Source organism: Amblyomma maculatum, chromosome 1 (assembly GCF_055883805.1).
Source record: "Amblyomma maculatum isolate TAMU_Amacu chromosome 1, ASM5588380v1, whole genome shotgun sequence".
NCBI classification, from domain to species: domain Eukaryota; kingdom Metazoa; phylum Arthropoda; class Arachnida; order Ixodida; family Ixodidae; genus Amblyomma; species Amblyomma maculatum.
Genome location: NC_139344.1, coordinates 87,734,566 through 87,762,178, shown reverse-complemented (window position 1 = coordinate 87,762,178; position 27,613 = coordinate 87,734,566). Strand labels below are relative to the sequence as shown.

The 27,613-nt window shown below is 46.4% G+C and overlaps 1 protein-coding gene across 1 annotated transcript in view; it reads left to right on the top strand.

The window, feature by feature from the left end:
* LOC146203097 (synaptotagmin-15-like) overlaps positions 1–27,613 on the top strand; it is a 319,979-nt gene that overhangs the window by 156,381 nt on the left and 135,985 nt on the right. Inside the window, exon 2 of the mRNA XM_084588526.1 lies at positions 23,920–24,208. Within this exon, the coding sequence (XP_084444652.1) occupies positions 23,920–24,208 (289 nt within the window). The remainder of the gene's footprint in view (positions 1–23,919; positions 24,209–27,613) is intronic.

The window sequence follows — 27,613 nt, the reverse complement described above, 5'->3', positions numbered from 1 at the left end:
AAGTTTTGAACCCCCCTCCCTCCCCCCCCCCCCCCCCAAAAAAAAAAAAAAAATCACCTTTTCCGGATCACGTCCACAACAGCTTCTACGTTGATGTTCTACATTCGGGGCCTCTTAGGTGTCCCCAGGGCTTCTAAGCGGTCCGTCTCTGGAGAAAAACTTTTCGACTGGTCTCCATCAGGCAGCACGCACAGGGGATGTGTCGTAAACAGGAGGGACTCACCTTCGGATCAAAGCACGTGCCGGCGTTAGCGACAAAGGAAATGGAACGCGATACCAGCAGCTCTGGTCGTAAGCCGAAATATTTTTCTGCCATCTTTCTCTACCACGGTATGCAGCCGTGTGTCGCTCGTTTCACGTGGAAGGCAGCAGACGTCAGACCATCTGATGCCTTTCACTTGCGCCGGTCGATGTGCTCGACTCTCCTTCGGCGTGGCGCATTTCGGAAAATAAAGTTGCGTCATATAATCAACAATGACCGAGTCAGAACGAAATAAATCCTTTGATATTTCTGGGTGTAGAAGGTTATAAGTCTTCTTTCTATTTTTTTTTCCAATGCACACAAATATGCGTTATCAGCACTCAAAACATGGTAAGAAACATAATCAAGCTCTGAATTGGAGAAACCTCGTCGGTTTTTGCACTTAAGGCTACACGATACTTTGAGGCTTCTCGCAAAAGCAAACATGAAGGGTTTTGGGCGAAGGTTTTCTTTTATTTTTGTTTTGCTGCTCGCACGCACGCTGAGCCAGTGTAGGCCAAGGTACTCTATCTTCAACATCGTACTCGCTCTCTCCGCTTGCGGGCATTTTCTACTACTCTCCCATATTTCTCCAATTAATCCGCTTCTGTGCTAGCTGCATCCACTTGACCCCTGCGAACTTCTTTACCTCATGCGCCCACCTATTTGCCGCCCCCTGCTACGCTTTCCTTCCCTTGGAATCCAGTTTGTTATCCTAAGCGACCATCGGTTATCCTCTCTTCGCACTACATGTCCTGCTCATGTCCATTTCTTCTTTTTAATTTCCGCTAGAATGTCGGTAACTTGAGTTATTTCTCTGACCCACTCTGCACGCTTCCCATCTCTTAATGTTACCCCTACCATTTTTCTATTCTGGCTCTAATGCAATCCGATCGAAAAGCTGTCTAGAAACTTCTGCACACAATCAAGCGCAGCTGCTAACTGATGCCAAGCCCGACATAACGTTCGTCCATATTACGCGGCCACCGCACCTCAAATCTGCCAACTTGGCCTAGTCATATGTTCTGATGACGTCACATACCCGTCGACTAATCAACGCTCGACCATGTCATGTGGCCTGAAGACCGCCACCTCTCTCAGCTAGAGGGAGTGCATTGACGCCCGACACGACATTTTCGCACTGAAGAAGTTTCTAATGTTATCACATCAAAACGCAGACTTTTCTGCCAATTGAATATCCCAGCTTGTGTAGCATTCGTACTTGTTCCCTTTGACACCGTCTGCATTTTGTCTGCCTACACCAATGGATTCATACCAGTCATATCTATGTTTAGAGAATTTGGCGAAATTGTTTCCTCCTATAACTTCCAACCTTTCTACGCGAGTGCATATGGTAATCACAGATTAATAGATAGATAGGGATGAGGATGAAAGGCAGGGATGCTGACCAGAAAGGCATCTGGTTGGCTACCCTACACTGGGGAAAAGGGATAAGGGTATTAAAGAGGGGAAGAGAAAGGGGACGTGGAGCACAGTCAGAGTTTTTCACACAAGCCGCTGGCGGTTAGAAAACTAAACAGTGCCCTGTATGCCTTAAAGGCGGTCGACTGTCGTGGTCACGGACCAAATATCTTATCCGCCGTTAGAGGGCGAGGATCGAGGCGGTCCAGCGCACAACGCCACTTATGTCTTTCACGCGCACACAGAATAAATATTTATTATAAGTTAATGGCCCTCGGGATCGAATTAATGATTCTGGCATTGAATGTTCACCCAATAAATCCGCATAGCTGAAAAGGTGAAGTCTGTGTGTTAATTGTAGCTTACTTTTCCTCGGTAACGTTCCTTGCGTATAACATTCCTAAAAATAATGCCCACTGATCAAGACATTCGCCCTAACGCATTACCGGTGCTGTTTTTACATTTCGGCATTTGTTAGTAACTCTGCAGCAGTTAGTACCTGTTTGTTAATGACAGCCGCCGAGTTTTAGTGTTGTAAAAGATGAGATTTTGGCTGCTTTAAATAATTGCAGATTGCTGATCATATATTGCATATATTTTCGAAAGCTGAGCACCAGCAAAGAGATGTAACGGTGCGGACAGAAAAAATAGAGCACACTATTTCCTTCTAACATTTTTCACGCGTTGCCTAATGGAAACTAGCAGCCGTGGCATATGCAGGCTGATAATAGACGTCAGTGCGCTTTCTCTCGGACAAAATGTTTTTTATTTTCAATACAAAAGGCGTGATTGTAATTTGAAAACAAAAATGTGCTCCTTTTGCTTATGTCCGCACCTCTATCTGATCAAACCTCACTTTTCATCTAGACGACTTAAATATCTGTGGAAAATGCGCGAGAGGCAAGATCGCGACTAGACTTATATAAAAACTCATTCTTTCCACTGACAATCAGTTAATGAAAGAGGTTGGCAGCTGACGTCACCGAGTTGTGTACGGAAGACCACCTCAGCACATGTTTATCAAACTTGCGGCGTGGTGCAGAGTTGTGCTGTTTTTTTTTTATCCTTTTTCTCTTTGTCACTGCGTTTGGAGCACGCTGTCGTCCTCTTCTGATGCATGCTGTCTATTATTTCTGTCAGGGTCCCTATCTTGAGACTTTGGACTCACTAGCAAATATCAATTGCCATTTCCATTCTGCAATAATGCTTTCGGGCGGTGCGGGACTCTTCTGAAATAAATATGTAAAATATTTGTTTCATCACCAGAAATAAGTTCTGGGTCTCAGAACTTGAAACCAAATGCAAGAGTTCATTGCGCTCTTATATATGAACAAATCGCCGTTATGCTAGAAACGGGGTTCATCTTGTTTGTGATTTTGGTTGGAGGCAATACAGTGATGTCGTGACCACAAAAATCGAAATTCTCGCTACAGCCGAGTCTGGCACACTACCCTTGCAGTCGCTTTCGACAGTCGTGCCTGTCTCTAGTGACGTCGATCATCACGATTGATCAGCGACCTCGTTCGCTACGAATTTCCTCATACGTCGGCCGCCGGCCGCGCAGTGTGATGCCTTGCACGGCTAGGCACTAAGGCATGCATCCTTGTGAAAAGGCGCCGATCCCGCGCACAGCCTTGTGACTATGGACAGCGCCTTGCGGGAGCTTCCCGTACTCGGTAGGGGACACCGACCTCCTCTTTTTAAGAGAAGGAAGTGAAGGTCACTATGATGTACCGAAACTCGAGGGACCCGCGCTTATGGGTAGCTTGGATAGATGGAAGGAGTCTAGCTCGCTGGCAGAAGGTATTGCGTGCGAGCAGTCGCCTATCCGCTCGCACAGCTGCTTGAGGGCCCCTGCGTGTGAGCGTCAGTTGTGCACAGCTTGCGTAATCAACGGCTTATCGATCAAGGCGTATCGAGCGCGGCAGTATTAGTTGTTACAGTCACACCATAGTGAAAGTATGCAGTCCCTTTAGTTGAGGCCGAGCAAGAACAATAAATGCTTTTGGATTGATATGACAACTTGCTCTGTCTGCAATAAAAATGGCGAAGCAGACCGGAGGAACCAAGCGCTATGGTAAGCTCGGCAGTGTAATGCGTTGAGCCGTCTTAAGAAAATAAAAAGCGTTCGAAAAATTCACGCCAAACAAATGCAGCCTAAAGTTACAATCGTTCCACGCATATACCAATATATTGCGGCCACCTGCATGCACTTTAGATGCAAATCAATCAGTCCTTTTTAGCATCCCTTACTTCATTCGTCGCCACCTTCTAGCGGAAGCTGTTGACATGTGTTTCCGACATACATGAAACACCAACCTCCGTGCGATCAGCCCAAAACCCCCTCAGCCCTGCCAAAACCCCACGGTCACCACTGTAAACTTTTTAATGCCATTAATATCCTGGGTACATTATAGGCGCAGGTGACGCGAACTCCACTGCACAATGCGGCTACAACTCAAGCGTGGGAAAGTATCCAACCAAGAGAGAATCAAGGCTCTCGAGGACTTCCCTGTACGCACCCTGTACATAATTCACTTCCAAGTTGCTACGCCTCCGATGAATCCTAAGAATGCATCTGCCAACGGCAAAATGTTGGCTAGCTGCAACCATATGCTTATGTCCCACGATCCGGCGGTGGTGGTCCTTACTCTGTCAAGATGGAGCGAGAAAAAGAAGATGGGGTTAGGCACAAAAAAAAGCATAGGAAGAAAAAAAAGTTAAAACAGCAAGCAGCGGTAACTCAATCTTCCGCCCGTCTGCGTCGGAATAATTAACGTGTGGGCCGAATACGCTCCACATTTTTACTGCTCCTTTGTCCATTGTACGCTCTCGCATTGTCAATTATTTTGTGCACCTTCGCTGCCCAGTGAGGCTGCTGGGTGTGGGCCACAAAAGGAGGTCTATAAAAAGCGTTTGCAGGTGCGCGAACGCAGGCACCTTTTTTATGGCGCCGGAAATGCAAGGAGCTAACTCATTGGCCAAAGACTCGTTTTACGTTCGAGCGAGAGTTCGAGGGAAAAGATACGAGAATATCTTCAGTCCAAAAACAAAAAAAAAAATTCGTTCCTTAATAGGCGAGCCGAATGTTTCATTTCTTGCATAAAAGAAAAAGGCTCAGGCGGTATTGCTGTCGGATTCCCTATAGCTTGACTTTTATGGAACAGTGTACTACGCGCGAGCAAATGACATTATCGACAAGGAAAGTGGCTGCGCGAATTTTTCTAATAGCCTAGTTTAATTTCGGGAGGATTTTAGGCAAAATTTTTTTATGAGTTATTATACTGTTTTAGCGAGCTCAAGTTGCAAATGAGTTTTGTGAGGAATAACGGAAGGAACAAGTTTATTCGTTTGCTCACGGCGCTGTTTAATCGGAGAACATAAAAATTAAAATGAGGTGGTTCTCCTGCGTCAAGAGCTCATTATTATTCCGTTGGAAGGTCGCGCAGAGCCCGAAACAAACTAGGAAGAAAGATCGGACACTACAAATATTCGCACCTCAGAACGGAATATTTCTCGTCGCTGCTACACTGTTTCTAACGGTGGGCTTTCTTCTCTTTCTCTTCAGCGTAAGGAGGAATAAAAAAAATAAGCAGGCAGCAATATCGTTGTGCAGTCCGCGTACTGTGTCGCGTTTGTGAAATTCAATTTGAATCAATAAGTTCAATCAAACACACACTCGCGGTTGTAAAGCGTTTTAACCCTTTAACAGCCAAACTCTTGCAGCAGAATAGCGAAGAAATCGAACCGGCCGCTCTGGTGAAGTTATGTCCGTGTACAACACAAACAGGTTTTTTATTGATGCGCTGTGCAGTACAGGGAGTCTCGAAATCTTCGTTCGTATCACAACTGATCGATTCCGGCCACAGAAGGTGGGAGGTTTCCGGTGGTTCCAACTTCTTCCGCGAGAACACATTGGCCTTACGGTTAACGAAACCCTAAACCACGAAATGGCTGCTTACAGAGAAAATAGCTTTTAGACAGGCCGGTCTTCGGTCTTAACTTTTATGCTTCTTCTTCGACCAGAACACATCGGCTTTACGATTAACGAAACCCTAAACCACGAATGGGCTGCTTACAGAGGAAATGGCTTTTAGGTCGGCTGCAGTCTTAACTCTTAAGCTCCTAATTTTACAACTTGGCTTCGCGCCTGATAATGCTCCATCCACAGTATTGAATAAATGGGCCCTTTGAGTTTATCGCTTGTTTCCCCAGTTAAGTCCGTAAAAAAAAAAAAAAAGCTCGTTAACAAGGATGCTGAACGGCAAGGTATGGAGAAAGAGAGAGAGAGAGAGAGAGGAAAGTGATGGAGAGTATAAAAAGGAGTTTCCTAAAGAGAAGTCCAAATCAGTTCCCACGCGAACACACGCGAGCTTTCTTCACGCACTACGTTATATAGAGGCGGTCGATCGAACCTGTAGGTGTCCCACAGTCCGATAGCGCTCTCGCAACTTTCTCAGTGCGTGACGTAAGAAGCCAGGGTGTCTCGTTCCCAGAACGCTGAATGTGTCCTACAAGTCGCAGTGGATGGCGCTGAGGGACGGTCCCAGTCGTCGAATCGAATGCTGAGGCAGCAGAGGTGTACAATCGCGACAGTTGCACGTGGCTCTGTCCGTGATTCTTGCAAGAAGAGAAACGAGATTTCGCGACTGCAACACCCTCCGTCTGACGACAACACTGTTACGCAGCGGCAGAGATGGGGTCGCATTCAAAGGCCACCTGCAAGGATTTCACGCTTCTGGAGAAAAATACAAGTCGGCCTGTATCAATAGCATTTTAATCACAAAGATACCACTCATGCCGTAAGTAAAGCTTTCATAAATTATACAAGAAAAAAAGATATAAAGCTGCCACTAGAAGCGGCCGATTACGCGAGTGAATTGCTCGTGTCGAGTTTTTTTCTTTCTTTTTTTTTTTTTGAGGGGGGGGGGGGGGGGGGGGGGCAGATTTCGGTATAAACCATATCGCAATTCACTTAAGTATGTGGCAAACTCGGCCTTTTCGGACAGGACATCCAGGTTTGGTTTGGTTTGGTTTGGTTTGGTTTGGTTTGGTTTGTTTTCTAGCGTCTAACGTCCGAAATCAGCTCACACTTAGTGGGACGCCGTAGTGGAGAATTGTATATATTTCTACCACTTGGGGCCTCTTAACACGCAGCGACATCGGACGGTAACGGGCGCTTAGCGTTTATTGCTTCCATCGAAATGCGGCCAACGCGGCCGCCACGGCTGGAAGTGAGCCGACCTCCTTTGGTTCAGCACTAGAGTGTCATAACCCCTGAGCCACCTCAGCGGGCCTTAAGACGCCACCAGTTCGAATAGGCTGGCCGGAGAATTTCTAGATTCCATTTATTTCGCTGATGAAGGTTTATTACTTTTTTTTTTTTTTTTTTTTTTTTTTTGCCACCGGACAAACGTCACGATCCCCCGAATAGTCACAAAAACATTTTTTACTCAGCCCAACAGTTTCAACGCAAGTACTTTTAGTCGCTAAACTTAAAGGGAGACGTGGTAACTAAAACTGTCTTTGTTTATTATGCATAAAAATGTCATCAGATCTAGTGCAGTTATCTGCAGTCTTTGTCAAAAGTTTAGAGCCCAGGAAGTCTCCTTTCAAGCCTTGAAGTGGTGCCTTGTTAAAATTTGTAGACGTCCTTCCTAGTGAGGAAAGGGGAAAAATACTTTCTTACTATCCAGAGATTCGGAACGCAAGGAGAGCATTACGAGCCACATGATGTGGCTTGGAAGCAAACCCTTTGGGCTATAAATATTTTACTTCGGCTGTACATATTTATGTCTGTTATAAAAATGATTTCTAGCTAGCTAGTCTATAGTTGAGTAATTACAAAGAAAATCATCGTTAGTCATCACTGGGGCGTTAAACAATTAATTCGGGAGTGCAGAAGTTTTGTACGTCAGCAGCCTGTTGTGTGCAGTAAAACCATTATGTCTCGTTTTGAAAGACTACTAAATTTAAAGAAAAGGTGTAAAATATACAATCCGTACTTATACGAAAACTATCGTTACAAAAGTCAATCTTAATACTATTACAGAGATATATAGAGTGATTAAGAGTTTTATTGCGATCATCGACGTCACAGGAGACATGCCCCCCCCCCCCCCCCAAAAAAAAAAAAAAACGCAAAAAACAAAATCAGAATCATTTTACTGTCTTCTATAACGAAATGCTGCCGAGGTTAGTGACAACTGTACGAAAAGTTAAGCATTTTTTTATTCCCAAATTTGCATCGTTTGTTGCCCGAAATGCTTTTTCTTTTGATCAGAGAAATGCGGCATTACAACCAATGGAAACTTTGATATCTTCTGATTTTTCTTCTTCAAGGTTACACATAGTTGCTCTGTGCTCGAAAATCGGCGGTAATCGCGATGCTTTGGGACCTTAAGGAGCGGCATTCGGTCGAAATATCCGAAGGCCGCTCATGAAGAAAAAAAGTCATTTTCTAAATTTTCACCGAATATTTCGCTAAATTTCTTTGAATTAATCTTGCAGACAAATCGCCAGGAGTTAGAGAAAAAAAGTAAATTGTGAAATAAAAATTTTGAGCCGAAAGTGAAAACTTCTGTGATGAAGCTAGTCGACTCACTCGCCTCTCATGGGCGATTTACTAGACTTGCCATTCTCAGTGTGTGTGTGTGTGTGTGTGTGTGTGTGTGTGTGTGTGTGTGTGTGTGTGTGTGTGTGTGTGTGTGTGTGTGTGTGTGTGTGTGTGTGTGTGGTGTGTGTGTGTGTGTGTGTGTGTGTGTGTGTGTGTGTGTGTGTGTGTGTGTGTGTGTGTGTGTGTGTGTGTGTGTGTGTGTGTGTGTGTGTGTGTGTGTGTGTGTGTGTGTGTGTGTGTGTGTGTGTGTGTGTGTGTGTGTGTGTGTGTGTGTGTGTGTGTGTGTGTGTGTGTGTGTGTGTGTGTGTGTGTGTGTGTGTGTGTGTGTGTGTGTGTGTGTGTGTGTGTGTGTGTGTGTGTGTGTGTGTGTGTGTGTGTGTGCATAGTCAGGGCCCTGCTGTACTACAGAGTACGTTCCATCAGATCCAAATGCAAACACAGTGCATAGACGCTTCCTTTCGCTGGGAAGGAAAGAAGGAAAGGGTGGGTACAAAGACGTCTTTTATCATTATCTGCTGTGTGTATAAGAGTGATGATGATGAGAAATAAGTGACCAAGTCTCAACGCAAGCGACCACGTGCGAACGCCCAGTGAGGACCTCACGCCTGGCTCTTCCGCAAGTCGCCGCGATGGCGCCGCCCTTGAGCAAGCGCAGATAACGCTCTCGCCAGCTCATTCGTCACTGCAGTTGCCGTGTCGCAGACTCAGTGTGTCACTGCTAATAGATGGACCGCCGCAGCGAAGGGACTGCGCGGCGCGCATCTGCGTCCCGCTACTGACTGGATTACGGCCACCTCCTCTCGCGTCCACCAGAGGCTCATATATTGAACTGCAGTAGCTTACCGAATAGGAGCGAAAGGAGCGCCACGAAATTGAAACGCAGAGCTGCGTGTGGGTAAAGCTTTAAAAAAAAGATTGTGTATAGAAAGGGTGAAGCATTATGCCTGGTTGCAACATTTCGCGCACTGAGTTGCGCGTGTGGTGCGCGGCTGGCAGCAGAACAAGTGGACCACGCGAATGACTTTATTGCAACTAAACGCATCGATGCGGTCGGGAAATGATGACCGTCGTAAGCGCAGTCTTCTATGTTTAGCATTTACCAGCAGAGAGAGCTTTTAATTAGTTGCGACGTCCAGTTTCGAGACAGTGCATTTCACATGCACTCCCGAGCGCCTATTTTCTTTTTCTTTCCTATATTATTACACTTGTTCATAAATACGCAATTGTTTATTTTTTGTTTAAAGATGCTACAGGTCCATCTTGGGCCTACGGAAGAATCCGGTTACACAATATGTATGTACGTAAGACACACAAAATACTCAAAACTGTATAGTGTAAATGTCGAATACAGAGAGAAAACAGACAGTGGCGCAGCAAAGTCAATAATGCTTATTACAGCTAAAAAATGGCTTTACTGTCGTACACCTTACAGCGTCCTCCAGCAGTCTATTCGAAAAGAAAATGCGTGGTTGAAAGAGGTAGGGTGTGTCGATATTTACACGGCTGACTTGTTTACGGTATGTTTTCGATGAAGGCCTGAAATATTGGTGCAAATATGGAGAATTTATTATTTAGCTAGCCATGAAACATGCGGGATAAAAACTTTAGTATTGAGGTGGTTCCGTTTTAAGACAGTGTTGGCAGATTTCCTCTACCGATTAGCTAGTCCGTCGTTAGTTCATCTGAGAACAGAAATCGCACTGCTAGTTTCTGTACGCGCTCTACTTTGTTAACTAGGTTCTTTTAATAGGGGCTCCAGATTATGTCGGATTATTCCAAGGCAAGGCTGATATACCCCGCCGAGGTGGAGCAGTGGTTAGGGCGCTTGACTACTGTGCCCAAAGATGCGGGATCGGATCCCGGCCTCCGCGGCCGTTTTTCGATGGAGGCGAAAAGCAAGGCGCCCGTGTGCTGTGCTATGTCAGTGCACGTTAAAGAACCCCAGGTAGTCGAAATTTCCGGAGTCCTCCGCTATCGAGACTGAGTCGCCGCAGGACGTTAAACCCCGAAACCAAACCAAGGCTGAAATTATTCTTTATGTGCGCTGAATTTATTATGAACAAGCGCGGTACGCAATTTTCTTCCTGTATAATATAATTTTTCTTCATCTTTTGAACAAACGTATTTAATATGGGGTTTCCAATGAAGAGTGAGTGTTATGGAGAAGCGAATATACTTCACCTGAACATATTTTGGAATCTCCGTATTAACCAGCTTGCAGGTGAAATTCACTGCCAGCTTATTATTAGTGAATGTGAAAGTTTTAGTCTTGCTGATATTTAATCATTAGTTGAGGGAAAATACCCTGTCCCCTTTTTAATTACGATATCTGTTTCAAATAACAGATTGTTTATCGCGAAAGTAATCGTACAAATCCTCCGCTTAAGTCAGGCGAATATTCCTTTCTCTCATTCTTCGAGGAACATCTGTACAGCGGGGGATGAGGTTCACTTTTTGGCCCCTCTCTGCGGCGAATGCGACGGAACCGTGGCGAAATTTCGGACCGCAACCAAAATTCTGTCTCTCCTTAGCTTCCTGTGCTCTGCCTCAGCCTATAATAACGACTTCTGCTGTTACATTCGTATCGTGCCGGGGGCATTTCTGCTCCGCGATTAGGCGTAAGAAAGGCGCCCCCCCGCCAGGCAACAAAAGAGCTCTTTCATGCATACCCACAACGCGTTTTTGTATGCCCGGCCCACAGTCGCAGCTTTTCGAGCCCGGACGGAGAGCAGTGTCACCGAATGCGCTCCACACAGATCAGACTCTGTCGGTGCAAATCGCCAAGCTTCCCGTAAGCCCTTGGGGGGCCAAGAAAATTGCGCAGTATTGGGCTAGTTTAACAAGCGTGGACACAGAGTTTTCCTGCAAACAGCGTTGCGTTGCGCAGCATTCGTAAATGAGCAGTTCTGACCTACTTCTTGCTCTGATTTCACTGTAGTGATCTGCGCTACCTGGCTGGGCGTTTCATTTACCCAGGCGCTTAACGTTGCGAGCCTAAATTGGGGTTGCCTGTAAGACGTTTTTCGGGCGAAGATATCCAAAACAACTTTTTTCCGAGCATTGCTTTTGTTCCCACCCCTTGTCAAACTGTGCATCAGATAGCCTTGATTCCGTAATATAAACATGAAGCCGTGTAGGTAAAACATGTTTTGTTGTTATTGTTGTTGTTAACAGAGGCATACAACTAATTTAAAGGGTTCCAAAGCGTCACCCAGGATAATCCGGTCGGTTCGTCATGTTTTCGCTTCATTTCTTTCAAAGCTGAAAATAAGGCTTGCCATGCTTTGCCGACAGTGCGAATGACGGCTTAGCAGCCCTACACCTGAACGTACGGAGCAATATCACTGCATTTTCTTATCACCGACACGTAAGCTAGCCGACACTTGAGTTTGTCACTGCCACAGCAAACAGGGGGCTTACTTTCACCAGCCGGATATTTTTTTCCGCCCTCGATGCTTGCTTCGTTTCCTAAAGGAGTCCCACAGTCCACGATAGGCAAGCATCATCGAATAAAACTACCAAGGTGCCTAAATCTTGTTTAGAGAGAGCCGAACCAGAGCACTGGAAAGAATCGAACACAGGCGGCCTTGTTTATATATGTGATAAAAAGAAGACGCGGAGCAGATGCTCGGGTAGCCAACTTTCTTTAAATGGAAATAAACGCCCGGCTAAAGTGAACTTTGTGTATTAAGATGTGTGCCCAAACGTGCTTATAGCTGGCGTAGCGGAACTCCAACGATTGAGTTTCGGGAGGTGAAACCCTTTGTAGACTAGCCTTCCCTTCTCTTCCTGCAAAGCCTCCTTGATTGCCGACGCCTGAACTGTTCAGCTCCTATCACCGTTAGGGGCGGGTTTCTATATTTCTGGAACGAAAGTGATTGCTCTTAAAGATGCCGTTTCGGACTTCTTTGATCGAAGCAATACAGTGCTCAGAACTCGCAAAAGTGAAGCAACTGTGTGATCAAAATTTTATTTGCGCTCATGTATCGTTCCAGATATTTTTTTGCGTACATTTAGAATCCAGATTCAACGCCTAACAAAGTTTGCATATTTGTACCTTATTCTAAAAAAACTTTTTGTCATTATAGGATGTAGATGACAATTGCGATACATTTCTTCTTTTTTCGCGGAAGAAGAGGCAGGCTTAAACAGCTACGAATAGCCGTAACCTTTAAAGTGATTGATATTATGCCAATAATAAAGGATCATGAAAATAGGAATAAAAGCTCATATCATTGGTACCGACGGGGATAAGTGCGCTTCTGACACCGCGCGCATTGAACGAGGCTAATTAGTGCAGACAAAAACGTGAGAATGAGTTCTAAATGAATAACAGCCATGCTTATAGTGTCGACTATATAAAAGCCTTTATAAACATCAGTGCTACCACATGGCACGTGAACGTATGAGATCCCGTCCATGAATGAAGTTTGTTATGAAATGGCAAATTTAAGTGACAGGCCAATATCAGCGCTGTCTGCCTAGTTCATTGCACGAGAGTTGTCGCCCCGCACAGCTAACATTTTGCCTCCCATTTGGAAATGGGGTAGCATTCTCGCGAAGCGTAAACCTTGAGAAGGTGAGAGAAGTTAGGGAAGTTAGTGACAGCGTTCTTTTTCCTCTTTTCGGGGATAAGCGTAATGCATTCTCCAGAAGAACAAATGAAGCGCTCTCGGCACTTTTCTTCCCCCCCCCCCCTCCTTCCCCTTATCCAGGTGTACTGCTATATATATATACCCAGGTACCCAGGCCGCAAAACACTCCCACTGCAGGAAGGATACTGTAAGGCTGAGGCCGCTCGATGCCCCTGCCGTGGTCTCGCACGCTCCCATGCCAACAGTCCGGCATGCTACTTACGGGCGTGGCCGTGGATGATGCATTGTCCCCAGGATCGGGCTCTCTCATCCTCACTATCCCTTACGCATAGTCTGCCGTTGCCATCTTTCTCCTGTGAACCTTCGCTGCAAGCCTCCCCGATGCACTGCTCTCCGCTGGATATTTTGTCGTTCTTAGCAAAAGAAGAGACAAAGAAAGCGGAGATGGGAGAGTCGTAGTGGGGCCGAACCAGGATCGAGCCCCGTCGGCCACTGCAAGGAAAGGGCATGACAAAAATGGGCGACCATGTATACGTGGTACGTGCAAGTATGCTGCACGCGACTACGGCAGAAACGTCTGATCCTTTTCCCTCCTCACATTCTCCTCCTACTCCTTCCAGATTGACCTGCCGCAGTGGCTAGCGGTTATGATATTCGGCTGATTGCGTTCTTGGAGCAGATTTCATATAAGTCCATTGTTGTTGTTGTTGTGTCCATGTACTCTATCGAGGCTGTCTTCTTCTCCTGAGACTACTACTTCATCTTCTTCGAATTTCTGTTGCGAGCACATCGGGATAACACTCTATTTTGCCTTTATGAGCCTGGCAGAAAATGAGTATACAGCTTGGACAAAACGCTGCGCACTTGACCGGCGCAAAGGCCCACGCATGCAGGCGTTAACAGTGCACAGGCTGTTTCAAACTTAAAAGGGAATCTGAAAGCACGTTGTGGCTGTGTTTGCATAGCCGCTACAGTCGAAAAGCTGTGCGAATGAATGGTTCCAGGCATTGTGCAGGAGGAGCACCCGGTGATGCTTATTGTGCATGGCCTCTCGCCGGCTATTTTCCCCGGCATAGCCGCTACAGTCGAAAAGCTGTGCGAATGAATGGTTCCAGGCATTGTGCAGGAGGAGCACCCGGTGATGCTTATTGTGCATGGCCTCTCGCCGGCTATTTTCCCCGGCTGTCTTCGGCAGCGCTTCCCGATCACGCACTCCCAGTTTCCATCTAAGTAGGAAATAGCCTGTACATTCCTCCTCTTCAAAAATAATGTAGCCTATGGCATCGTCGGGTGCAAGTATAAGCATGAAACGCATTGCAAAAGATGCCTGACGCATTCTACGATGATTCATAGATGGCGGCCAGTAGCCACACACCGACAGTAAAGTTCCTAGAACTGGCTCTGACCAGCACGCCAGGGCTTTGGATGCTGCAGCTTTCTGGGATATTACATTTATTTGTAAGGAAACTATGGGGATATTGTAAGATACTGTTATGAGCATGTTGATTAGAATGGTCTGTATTAGGTTATCATGAGTAGCAAAACAGTAGCAAAAATTTTAACTGCGCTCGCTCCGAGAAGTAAGGGCTGCCATAGAAAAGCACCAGGAGCCTCCCGTGAAGTGACGTTGATTATCACGGTTCAATCGTGCGCTAGGCTAGAGAGAGAGAGAGAGAAAATAGAATATATAGAAAGGCAGGGAGGTTAACCAGGTGATTTTCAGTAGGCTACCCTACACGTGGTGATGGTAACACGGTTCAATCGGGCGCTAGGCTAGAGAGAGAGAGAGAGAAAATAGAATATATAGAAAGGCAGGGAGGTTAACCAGGTGATTCCCAGTAGGCTACCCTACACATGGTGAGGTTGAGAGAGAGAAAATAGAATATATAGAAAGGCAGGGAGGTTAACCAGGTGATTCCCAGTAGGCTACCCTACACGTGGTGAGGGTAATCTCTCTCTCTCTAGCCTAGCGCACGATTGAACCGTGATAATCAACGTCACTTCACGGGAGGCTCATGATGCTTTTCTATGGCAGCCCTCACTTCTCGGAGCGAGCGCAGTTAAAATTTTTGCTAGGAGAAAAGGTAGAAAAGGTAGAAAAGATAGGGATAAAAAGAAAAAAAAGAGCGCCAAGGGCTAACTACCCGTTTTAAACATGCTCTTTTATATAACGCCTGGGTATTGGCTGCTAAATGTGCCGCTGTCGTTGCCCCCTTCTGTTCTTCGAGCTGGGCAGCGCGTATGCACTCTAATTCGGTAGCTTTCAAGGCATGATGAGCCTCGCAAGCAGACTCTTTTCTCAGCTAGAAAGCGTGCTTAGTCTTCCTCGTGTGCTGCCGCTTCTTCATTTCGTGGTGTGCAACGCACTCCTCATCCGTCCCTGCTTTAGCTGTCCGACGTGCCATAACGCTTGTCCCCGCTTCAGCGGCCCTGGCGACGCGTTTTGCGGTCTTCTTATCTTGGTGTGCTGCTAGTTAAGGCTGCTATATTCACGACATAGTCAAGCCTTTCCATCTCTCGACTCAATGGGCTCAACTTAACGGCAACAGCGGCATCGCTATGGGAGTCCAGCATTTGAAAGCACAGAACAAGTGCACGTATGACCTGCCAGAGGCGGCGAACGGAGCTGCTTTGTTTACCCCGCCGGTGGTTAGAACCCCGCTCTGGATTAGTGTGGTCATGTTTAAAAGCGAAAGCCTTATATGTCCCATTCCAATAAAACCCCGTAGTTGTAGTCGACGAGGTGGTACAAAACATCTCACAAAACATCACACAGATCACTGAAGTGGGGAGAGAAGCGGTCGAGCAGATTCGAGCGAGGAAACAAATTCGGAGAGGACGTCGGAGCGGAGAGGGCGGGGAAAAGATGAATGTTGATTTGAGGAAAGGGAAGGGGGAATATCTCACTTCTCGGTACGCATCTGAACCGCACCTTGAAGGAAAGGGGGAATGTGAGAGAATACGAGGAAAGACAGGAAGAGGTGCCGTAGTGGAGGGCTGCGGTATAATTTAGGCCACCTGCGGATCTTTCACGTGCACTGACATCGTGAGTAGACGGACGGCTTCGCGTTTCTCCTCCAACGAAACGCGCCCACCGCGGCTGGGTTTGAAGCCGTGTAATCCAGCTCAGTAGCCGAGCGTCCTAACCACTGAGCCACAGCGGCAGTAGGTTGTGGAAGGAGTATAGAGAAATGGCGTCTGGAGATAAAGAGAGCGGACAGCTTGCGCCGAGTGAAAAAGCATAGAAGAGGAGGGGGAGCGTCGAAGGGAGCAGGCGCCCACATCATACCCCCTAGTGCATGACTCAGTCGAACCTATGCTCCCGCTCTAAGTCTTAAGCCTCTCTCCGAAGAAGGTTAACACACACACACACACACACACACACACACACACACACACACACACACACACACACACACACACACACACACACACACACACACACACACACACACACACACACACACACACACACACACACACACACACACACACACACACACACACACACACACACACACACACACACACACACACACACACACACACACACACACACACACACACACACACACACACACACACACACACACACACACACACACACACACACACACACACACACACACACACACACACACACACACACACACACACACACACACACACACACACACACACACACACACACACACACACACACACACACACACACACACACACACACACACACACACACACACACACACACACACACACACACACACACACACACACACACACACACACACACACACACACACACACACACACACACACACACACACACACACACACACACACACACACACACACACACACACACACACACACACACACACACACACACACACACACACACACACACACACACACACACACACACACACACACACACACACACACACACACACACACACACACACACACACACACACACACACACACACACACACACACACACACACACACACACACACACACACACACACACACACACACACACACACACACACACACACACACACACACACACACACACACACACACACACACACACACACACACACACACACACACACACACACACACACACACACACACACCGGGTATAATACCAGCGGAAAGAACTACACGTCGATAACCTCCCTCAACTCTTCATCCTAAGGGCTTAATGCCTTTGTAATCCCACACTTCAGAAGTCTTGAATGTATCTGCCGATTGCTTTTTATTTTGCTTGCTAGCAATCCGTCTGAAAAGTCCGGAAACTTTCCATTTAAATTCGGCCTTCCACTAGGCTCATTGCGTTTACCCGACGACTAGCGCCTTAATTTATCGATAATCGGAGCTAGATGCATTCCAGGCTTTAAAATAATCGATGAGTATGATAGTGTAAAGCTCCAGTATTCGCGGGAAGGACCATAAACGGCGATTCAGACCTGCTGTCTTTAAAACCGAGCATTCTGGTTCGTTGAACGGTATACGTCACAGAAAGTTCATCTTTCTTTTTTTTTTTTTTTTTTAATCATGAAGGTGTGGTTGGTTTACGGGGTTTAACGTACCAAAGCGACTCAGGCTATGAGAGACGCCGTAGTGGAGGACTCTGGAAATTTCAATCACCTGGGGTTCTTTAACGCGCACTGACATCGCACAGCACACAGGCGCCTTGCTTTTCGCCTCCATCGAAAAGCGGTCTCCGCGTCCGGGATTCGATCCCGCATTCTTGGGCACAGTAGTCAAGCGCCCTAACCACTCGCCACCCCGGCGGGATAAAGCATAAAGGGTCTTCTCAGTGAAAGCGTCAGAATGTTAGGAACCATGCATTCCCCTACTATGGTGCCCTCTTCTTCCCTTCATAGGGGACATTAGTAGGGGTCTGCCACTCTTCATAACTGCATGTGTGAACTAAAACTTTCGAAGAAGCAACGTTCCACCCATCACCAACATCGCTGGTAGCAAAGATTGTTTTTATTTTCTTTCCCCCTTCGGGGTTACGAAGCAGTACCTTTTTCTAAAAGCGGGAAGGAAAAAGGGCGAGGAGAGCTGTATGCTAATTTAGAGATCATTTGTGGCTTGAAAAGAAGGCTTGATGACAAAAGGAAAACAAACACAATGCCAAAGCCGTGAACCAGGTTGCAAAAGGTTGAGAGGCCCACTCAGCAGATTGCATAACCAGGCGCCTGTAACCCTGTAATGAAGATCAGGTTTCACTCTTCCTTAAAAGGCTGAAGTACTGGCGACACAAAAGAAGTAAATAGTAAGAAGTGATTGCGCGCTTTAATCTCCTCTCTTTATTTCTTGAGGTAAAGTGAACGATTTCAAAGCGCCCACTTTTGAGCACTGCTTTTTTGCTCCTCTATGTTCCCCTGGTGCTCTGACCAGGGGCAACGGGCTTTGAATGAGACAAATAACATCATGGACGTAATTTACTACCGTCGGATTGATTACATTCTTTTTTTTTTTTTGCCTCACTTATTAGGCCATTTGATCCTGTGTTCAGTTTTAGCTTTTGTGAGTGCGTCTATACTCTATGTCAGGGCTGGCCTCAACAATATGCAATTTCTTTTGTCTTCACGTGCATTCAGGTTTCTGTTCCAGTCTTTTCATAGAGAGACAAAGCTTAGCGTCAAACAAGAAGAGTATATCGGTTTTCAGGCGTTGCCTAATGACTTTTTTTTTTTTGCGCGTTTCACGGGAGGTTTGATTTTACACTTTTTGTTCCTTTTTTTTCTTTTGAAACATAGCTTCCACTTAGCCCGAATACTTTTTGTCCAGTTTTGTTCTTAATGAATAAACGACTATTGGGGCCAGTTGGCATGACATGTTCAATTACACAGCACTGACTTAGACGAAGCTATATCCAGAACACATGAACCAGCAGGGTGAACATTTGCTTGAAGTTGTTTCATGGTAAAATAAAACAGTTGCAATACAATATTTATAAAATAAATCAATTTAGAAATGGACTAGTTGCAAGCAAGCTCTCCTCCTGTTCTTTCTTGTTTGCTTCGTATCTTTGTCCAAGTTCGCGTTGCCCAATTCAACTTCTATTGTTTACTTAGCTCGGCATCAATAAATCCCTTATTGTGAGCTAAGTAGTTTGCGAAAAATAAAGTTGACGAAAAAAGTAGTAATGACATAACACTTTAAAGGCAAAGTCAGTAAATTCGTGTTTCAAACAAGCGTTCGAAGTCGGTGTATTTTGAGGTACACTAATTTCACCACACCATCTTGCCGAAAGCAGCGCCTGATTGACCACAGGATCCTGCCGCTAACCCCTGAAACTTGCATATGGTCTAGCAGCTCCAGGAGCGAGAGAAGATTCTCTCTTGCTTAACTTCCGTATATTTTCCGCGTGAAGTCGCGGAAATAGATGCTGAACGTTGTTTTTTTTTTCTCTCGTACTATGACCCAACTATGTGAAATCATGAACTCATAGAGTGATTCGAAAACATTTTGCGCGCAGTATGCAGATTTACATGACTGCGACTGTCATTCAGAATTCAAAAAGGAAAAGCAGAAGACCAAACATAGAGGCAGGCACTGGGCTGCCAAGGAATTTTTTTTTTTTTTTAGAATGCGCTCTGCTGCTGCCAATAGCACCGGGCGAAGCACTTGTTCTATTCGCGAGTTAAACAAAAGAACCGCTACATTTCCCCGCAAATTGAGGAGAACAATACTGCCGCGGATGGCTCACGAAGCGCGGGTCAGAAAAACGTACTGCTTCTTGCATATAGTCCACAGTTCGTTCTCAGCCCGCGGTGGAGGCTTTGTGGTAATGGCTCTCTGAAGCCAAACACGCGTTCTGAGGTTCTTTCAAGGCTGCGGCAGCCGCATTTCGACGCAGGCGAAATGTAACTTGCGCCTGTGTCCGAACTTAAGCTAATATGGGTCGACTTTTGCCTGGTACCTTTTTTTTTTTTTTTTCGTCTCCAGTTTCTGCCAGCTGACTTCCGTGTTATTTCTTAACATCGCCCATACAACGCTTTGTGAATCGTATGCCATATTTCCTATAACAGCCTGTCCTAATTTCGCTCTGTGACCGTAGGTACTATATGGCGCACATTGAATCATTATCTGACGCAAGAACATGCCACAGACGTATCGTGTGTTACGTTGTGACCGCGCTGATGACGTTCAGGTAATACTTTATTAATGTTTCAATAACTTCGTGTCATATAATGCTGCCAGCTTTCAGCATTGCGCAGGCCCAATCACGTTTCTCCAGAGCTCGTTGGTGGTGCGGCGCGAAAAGTAAAAGCGGTGCTACAGCAACTCTGCGACCTACTCGAATTCAAAACCGGACGCTGCTATGCGTTATCCCTCGAATGTGAACGTGTCATTTATTACTACACTTATTGCTGAGCGCACACTGCACTGATATGCACTGATATCGAAGAAACACGTGGCGACGTGGCGGAGTAGTGCGGCTTGCTCCCAACAGGCCTGAGGGGGCGTAATTAGTATGAGGCCTAGGCGGTTTTCTTGGCGCATATATGTTCAACCTAGTGATTGCTCCGCAAAATTTGGAAAACACAATACCACCCACCATCACTTTTCACGATACTGTGAAAAGTACTTTACTGAAACTAAGTAGTTCATATGTTTATATAACAATTAGTCAGACCGTGGGTTAGAAATGAGAGTTGTGATGGTGTTTAATGATCGCGTATCCAACAACTCCAGTGACAATAACTGCGAAGAAGTCATTGCTTACGTAAAACACGCGTGTTAAACATGCGCACGAAAACGTGGAGTCAGTGTTATACATAGGCTTTTAGGATTAACAGTACAGCGTTCTAAAGAACTTAACTTAGATGGCAAGATGAAGTCACGTACTAAGAGCAAGTACTTAGAACCTTACAGCTAGATCAGTATACCAAGTCTACTTGTTTGTAACTTCCAAGTATGCTGCAAGAAATGCAACCAGTTGCGAGGATTCCTGGCTGCTTGCGAGGTATAGTCACTCGCGGCCTAGTCCTTGCCCGTTAGACTATAAACGCGCCTAATCCGCCTCATTTTAGCTTACAGTTCTTTTAGCGTTTCCATATTACGACATGTCGCTCCCGTGCATTATTTAGGAAAGCCGGCGTCTAACCAGCTACCGCTCTGAAAAATCCGTCCATACATATTCTCCATTCTTTTAGTTGTGCGCATCGTAGCTCCTTCTCTAAAGAGCTTAGCACCTCAAGCGGGGTCATCGCCCTTGTCTGTCAGGGCCGCAGGCCTTCTTTCCCCCTCAGTGAAGAACTGAATAGCTCTCTGGGCTCTTCGGCCAACACTTCTTTAGGGATTTACTGCCGTTTCTGCGACAATCTCCCCACATAAAAGTAGAGAAATATTAACTGAGATGAGCGCGAATTTTAACAAATATACTTTTGTCACTTCATTGCGTTCTTAACTATTTTTTTTTTTTTGATGAACCTCGAACTCGGTAAAGATAAAAGCTGTTATCTTCTTGAGTTCTTCATACATAATAGTTTAACGTGTCCTTATAAACATGACTACTTGTCTTTTTTGCCGGGCAGCTATTTCAAGACCGTTATAACGTTATGTTCCTTTTCGGCGTTTTCGTTCCCTTTCTACTTCTGCGCACAATCAGAAACAGATAGATGCATTTGCATATATTTCCATGAAAAAGAGGCTCGATAATTTAAAGTTAAGCTCTTGTCCCTTACGCTAGTGGTCCTGTCAACATATTTATTTAAAATCTGGGGAAGGCAAGGGGCGGGCGAAAGATTTATGGACACATCCGCAAGAGATTAAAAGCATTATATATTTAAGACCTCTTGGTAATCATCAAATGCCGCCGCTTAATGGGCGATGCCTGTTTACGCTCACCGTACTGGCACACACGGATTTTTTCCCGATTAATGACAATAGAGAAATTTGGACCACCGGAAACGCAATAACTTAAGCGTACACCGGTCAACGGGACACCCGTAGCGCAAGCGCAGTGGAGAGGGTGTAGCGATGAGTGGTCACAACGCTTGTGTAAGATGGCGTCCGGTAAAGCGGTATAGAGGAGAAATCCTGGGCCAGGGGGCGCTGCGCCGCTCTGTGCGTCAGCGCCCTCCGTGGAGACCCCGTCAAAATCTACGCGCTAGCCGCCGCATAGAAAAGCATGTTGTCGTCTGCTCCGCGCTGCTTTCTAGCACGTGTTTGCGCGCGCGCGCTTGGTTGTTTCTCTCCTCCTCCGGCCGCATTGTGGCCACCGTCGCGCTCTAACAATGAGGGGGGAAGAAGAAAGAAAGAAAAGAACTAGAAGGAAAATAATGACGGCGCACTTTTTTCGCGAAGCTTGTGTGGAAACGGTAACGGGATGGTTGTGGGCCTTTCTTTTTTTCTTTTTTTTTTTTTTTTTGGGGGGGGGGGATATCTCGTACCGTTCGTGTGTCGTACTTCTCTAACTGGCGGTGCTGAAGCAGCCATCGTGGAACCGGGTCGGCCTCAAGAAACAGATATTCGTCATTAATGCGATCACTTTACGTCAATCATCCTATCCTCATACGCGATCCTGCTTCGGGAGCTCAAAACTGCGCGTTCGCTATAGGAGATAACTGAACTAGGAATTGCGCAGCGTAACAGTGGAATTAAGAAGACAAAGATTTCCGTGGAGAGATGTCCCCGTCTGCATGGAAAGTCGTCAGATATTTCCTCGCTGTTCGTCTCGTGGAGAGGAAACTGCCGCAAAAATGGCATGCCTCGGCTTCTGGGGAATGACCCAGGTCGTTAAGAAACCCCTCATCGTTAACGGTAGCTAGGTCATTGATTTCGGATGGCAGCGCCGCAGCAGTGAACTTCCCCTGGCCGGTGTCGGCAGGAACCAAAGGGTAAGGCGGCATGCTTTGTGCTTTTGTAGGGAACGCATCCTAAACGCGCCGAAAACAGGCCCCACGGCGCCGGCAGCACTGCCTAAAACGTTTGTCCCCAAAGAGCTGAATAGGCCCCTTTCAAGTGACCAGTCACAAAGGGAAAGGAAGGAGCACTCGAAGACTGGACCCTTCATTCTGTGAACATGGACAGAGGCATCAAGAGGTGCCGCTTCAAGTCCTTCAAGATACCTGTCGTTTGCCTCCCGCCTTCAAGCAGCGAATTCGCGTTCATTTTTTTTATATGTATGTCTGAGCCTGCCAACAAGCGCTCTTTGAAAACAATGTCCGGCGATCAATTAATCATAATTTTTTGCTTTCAAAAGCACCGATAAAAAACATGCCTCCAGCCAGCCTCTATGTCAGCCGGGGCACAGAAAAAAGCAAAATTAAGAAATCCCACTGGCAAAGAGCGCCGGCTTTGCGCGCGAGAACGCGCCACCAACCCCCCTCGTCCTCACTCTCCTTCTCCCGCTCCGCGTGCACGCGCGGCTGAACGTAGCACGCGCTCCCGAGCGAGCGGGCTGCGCAGACTCCGCAGACAGCCACGCGCAGCGCGGGCGCGGATGCGCGTAGGTTTTGTAGTTCCTTTCCGCTCCGCTGGAAACCGAGCGCTGGCGTCGCGGAGCAAACTCCAGCTTTGGTTCCCTATACGGCTAAGGTATTGCACGTCTTCGCTCTGCTAAATCTCTATGACGTCGCTCCTGACTTTCCGAATCCCGTAGCCATAGACCAGTCGTCATAGTTTGTGCGTATTCCCTGAACGTAAGCTACGGACAAGAAAGCTAAATGCCTCCCACCCATGTCGACGCTTTCTCTCTCTCTCTCTCTCTCTCTCTCTCTCTCTCCCCCACACACACACACACACACACACACACAAATAGACGACCTTCCGTATGAGTTTCGACGCTGCATCGTCAGACATGCTTGCGTCCTCGTTCAGCAGCCTATAGGCATTCATACAATGGCAGTCTATCGGTTGGTTACAGCAGAGGGCGGAATGCCAGCGCCAGATTCCCATCTTTCTAGCGGAGCCGACGCGTCAAAGCTCGCCATGCACTAAGCTTGTAGGCACGCCGCTGCACACTCGGAGCTTGAACCGGAGTGGCACGTCCACGCGCGGACCTCCCGCAGGCTCCGCCGGACTCCTGCAGAGCGCGGCGCTACCGGGCGCCCTGGCGGCTGCCGCCGCCTGCCTGCTGCTGGCTCTGAGCGTGGCCTGCCTGCTGCAGCGTCGCCGGCGCAAAGCGGATGTCCAGCCGGCCGACCAAGGAGCCTACGAGAGGTTGGACTGCGGCCGCTCGCCCAGGGTGTCCATCGCTGTGGCCGGTCCCAACGAGCCGCGGAACACGCCATCGCCCACGTCTCGACGCAGCCTGCGACGAGGCACCAACGAGCCGCACTTCTACGGCGGCTGCATCGCGTAAGGGCTCGCACCGGCGGGAGACTCGCGCGAGTCTCGACGGTCGCGGCGACATTATATCTTTGTCGAGTCACTGCGGGGCTGAAACGCTTTTCTTTTATAAAATTTCACCGAATCACTACTCTTGAGTTTGTTGTGGCGATTGGATTAGCGAGAGGGTAGATCGGTGCTGGCTGGCCGATTAACACAGCGTAATAAGCAGGATCAAGCTCTACAAGGTATATACGTTGCCTCCACAACACTGCTAGTGAGTTCACTTTTAAAAACTGCACTGGAGAAAAAAAAAATGTCACCGCTGGTTTAGCTTGGCTAAGAATGGTTATACGTGGAGAAGCAATATTAGCACTCGTTTAGGTAAGTTTTGCTTTACTGAGGTTTGCTTTGTCATGTCTTGCCATATTTAGCGAAGTATTAACGGGTGCTTTAGGCTTTTATTAAGATGCATGAGGCCTAATTAAGGTGTTTAGGGCCACTTTGTGAAGACGATGAGACGTCGACATCCGGAGCGTAGTGGGAAAGAGTGGCAGCTTAGCAAGTGAAGAAACCGGCTACCGTGATGGGGAAGGGGTGGAGGTGATCTCTCTGCCTCCAGTAAGGTTTAAAACCCACTGGCGGCGAGTTTTCTTCGAGCGGTAGTTCGAAGGAAGCTTCACAGCCACCACAGCGGTAACGCTTCTTCACTAAAAACAGTGCTCTGAGTCAAATCCGAAGCAGATTTCACCTTTTGTTGATTAACAATCTCTTTATCACTCTGTCGAGTGCATCAATATGAAGCTTGACCCTCAAATAACGCACCTTTTCTCGTCAGCCTTGTATTCCATCTTTATTTCGCATCAGGAAAGCGCTCTCGTGGCAACAAAGCACAGTAGTTACTCAGCCTGCTACATTATTCTTGTGGTGTTGGGGATGCTTAATTAGGCGTGAGCGGGTCACCCCCCACCCCCTTCTCCTCCCCTTTCCCTGCCACAATCCAAGCTTTTCCGCACGTACAAACAGTTCGTTAGTGCTGCAAGCCTGGGCCGTGGTAACCACAAAGGCCCAGCTTACGACAGGCCAATGCATCGGCCCACAGGCCATCACGCCGTGATAACAATTCTGAAGGGAATTACAGTGGTCTCTGATTTTCTCCCTTGAGCTCTAATTTTCACAGTGATACTGCATACTATACGAATCATAATACAGATAGTTATCATAAAATTAAGGACTTGGCCGGCAGCTCCGCAAACACTTAACGCATGCTTTCTCTGAACCCTTCGACTTTCTTCAAGAACGATCAAGCTTTATCTGGGTCAGAGCTGGTCTCAAACAACTATTCCACCTTGATTGACAGCATAAAGGTCACACATTAGCAGTAAATTTCTTTCCAGTCTGAAAGCCCAATTTTCGCCTTCGTCTTTACGTTGCAACCAAAGCTAAAAGCGCTAGCGTTTCAATGTGTTGGGGCGCAAGTGCCCCGGGCGTCTGACATACGCTTGTGCTTCACGCTCCCGCTTTTAGCTTTCGGTGCAGAAGCGCAGCTTATAGGAGCAGGCTGTGTAAAATAAGGCAATCTGAGTCATTCGGCAAGGAATAAGATAAATAGTGCTCTTTAGGTCGCCTTGTGCGAGCGGATAAACTTTTGTTTTGTAGATAGATTAACCTTGTGTTGAGAGTTTTAATTACTAGCGGTTAAAAAAAATTATGATTATGGAGTAGCAGAAAAATGAAAAAAAAAGTGGAGGGGGAGGGGTGGATTCGTTTCCATCAAAGTGTTTAGCAAGTAGCGAGATCAATGAGTCACTGCCCTGAAAACGCAAACTCACTTTGTCCGTGCCATTCCCCGCACTCTTCACCGCCACAAGGGTTCCGTGTGAACAATACTTTCGAGCGGGCATAAAATTAAAAACTTCATAAAAACATCGAAATAATATATAACGTGCTCTCTTCGGAGCTCTAGGTAATTTTCAAATGCAATAATGTACGTGCGAACTATACAACATAGTATTGTTCAACCTCAAGAGAGAAATTTGTATCGCAGCATATATTCATATTTGTCAGAACGCAAGGTTTTGTATTATTTACTCTTCTTGATGAAGTTATATGCATATACAGGGAGATTTCCTTTTTTCTGTAATGCAAGGTTCCTATTTTAAAGCCATTTCTTCTCCTAGTTTAATATGTTCGCACTTCTCCATCTGCCAACGTAATTTTTCAAAGCAGAGCTGCCGACGCACATAGCTGGCTAGCTGCTGAATTTCACATCAGGGGTTTCATGACGAACGGTAGTTGGGTTGGAGCAGGGGAAGGACGGCAATGTGCGCTTTAGGAATTTAATGATTACAATATGACGAATTCAGTTTATCTTTAAAAAATTTCATCGGATATGCAGCTTCATTTGTCCACATACTTTAGGTGATCAAGCACAAATTTTACGACGGGACACGTCTTCAGGAAGGTGATAAGTTATCTTATCATGATTACCACTTTGTCTGTGTGCTGCCGATTTCTCATACATGTTTTATTCATAACACAGCGTAGGACAAGCTTTAATGGCTGTCCTTAAATTGTTCTTGCGTCCGTTATCCAACGCTACAGTTGTTACATAGCTGTAAATACAAAGGTATTGTGGCATGGGTGGATTTTATGAAGGATAATCCCTTCCCCTCACCCTGTTTCGCTTTCCTCATTTTTGCTACATTTAGAGAGAAATTTCACATGAGCGGACCACAGTGCGCATATGAGACTGTTTCAACTCGAACTTGTACTCTACCTTTTAACTGCCTTTTTTCAATAAATTTGCCCTTGAATGCGCTCGTCTTAAGTGCCCAGGAAATAAGGACAAACTATTCTAGTTTGCACGGCTGCCACCGCGTGCCCCGTGGCGCTCGAGACAAAATCACCGCGAAAAATTTGACTATACGGTTAACCCAATTGATGTTCTATAGCCGTCAGAAAAAGCTAGTGCGACACATGACGCGAAGCTAAGAAAATCTCCATGAAAATCACCACATTCACTCAGAATCTCCCGGGAGTCTGGTCTTACAAAACTAAATTTTGCTCGTTCAGTTGCACGGTCTTTGCCCCTGGCGGTCTACTCATGGCACTTAGTCTCAGATGTCCTGGAAGGCCGGGCATGATTAAGCATTTGGAGATTTTTAACGAAATGTGCATCAGTGCGGGAAAGAAAAGAAAAAGAAATCGCCCTGTAAACGCACATGAATCAGCCGCAATTGGTTGCGTGCAAGTAAGTTTTCGTTTATTTCTTGCTTCTCATTATCCTAGAGATTAGAATGAACAATATTTGCCTACTTCTATTAAGAATACGAATCCAATGGTTGGTACAATGAACTCATCTCGAGTTAAATATTGTATTTTTGTTCATTGCCTTTTAACCACGCTGATGCGCAGCATAAACATTTAAAATAA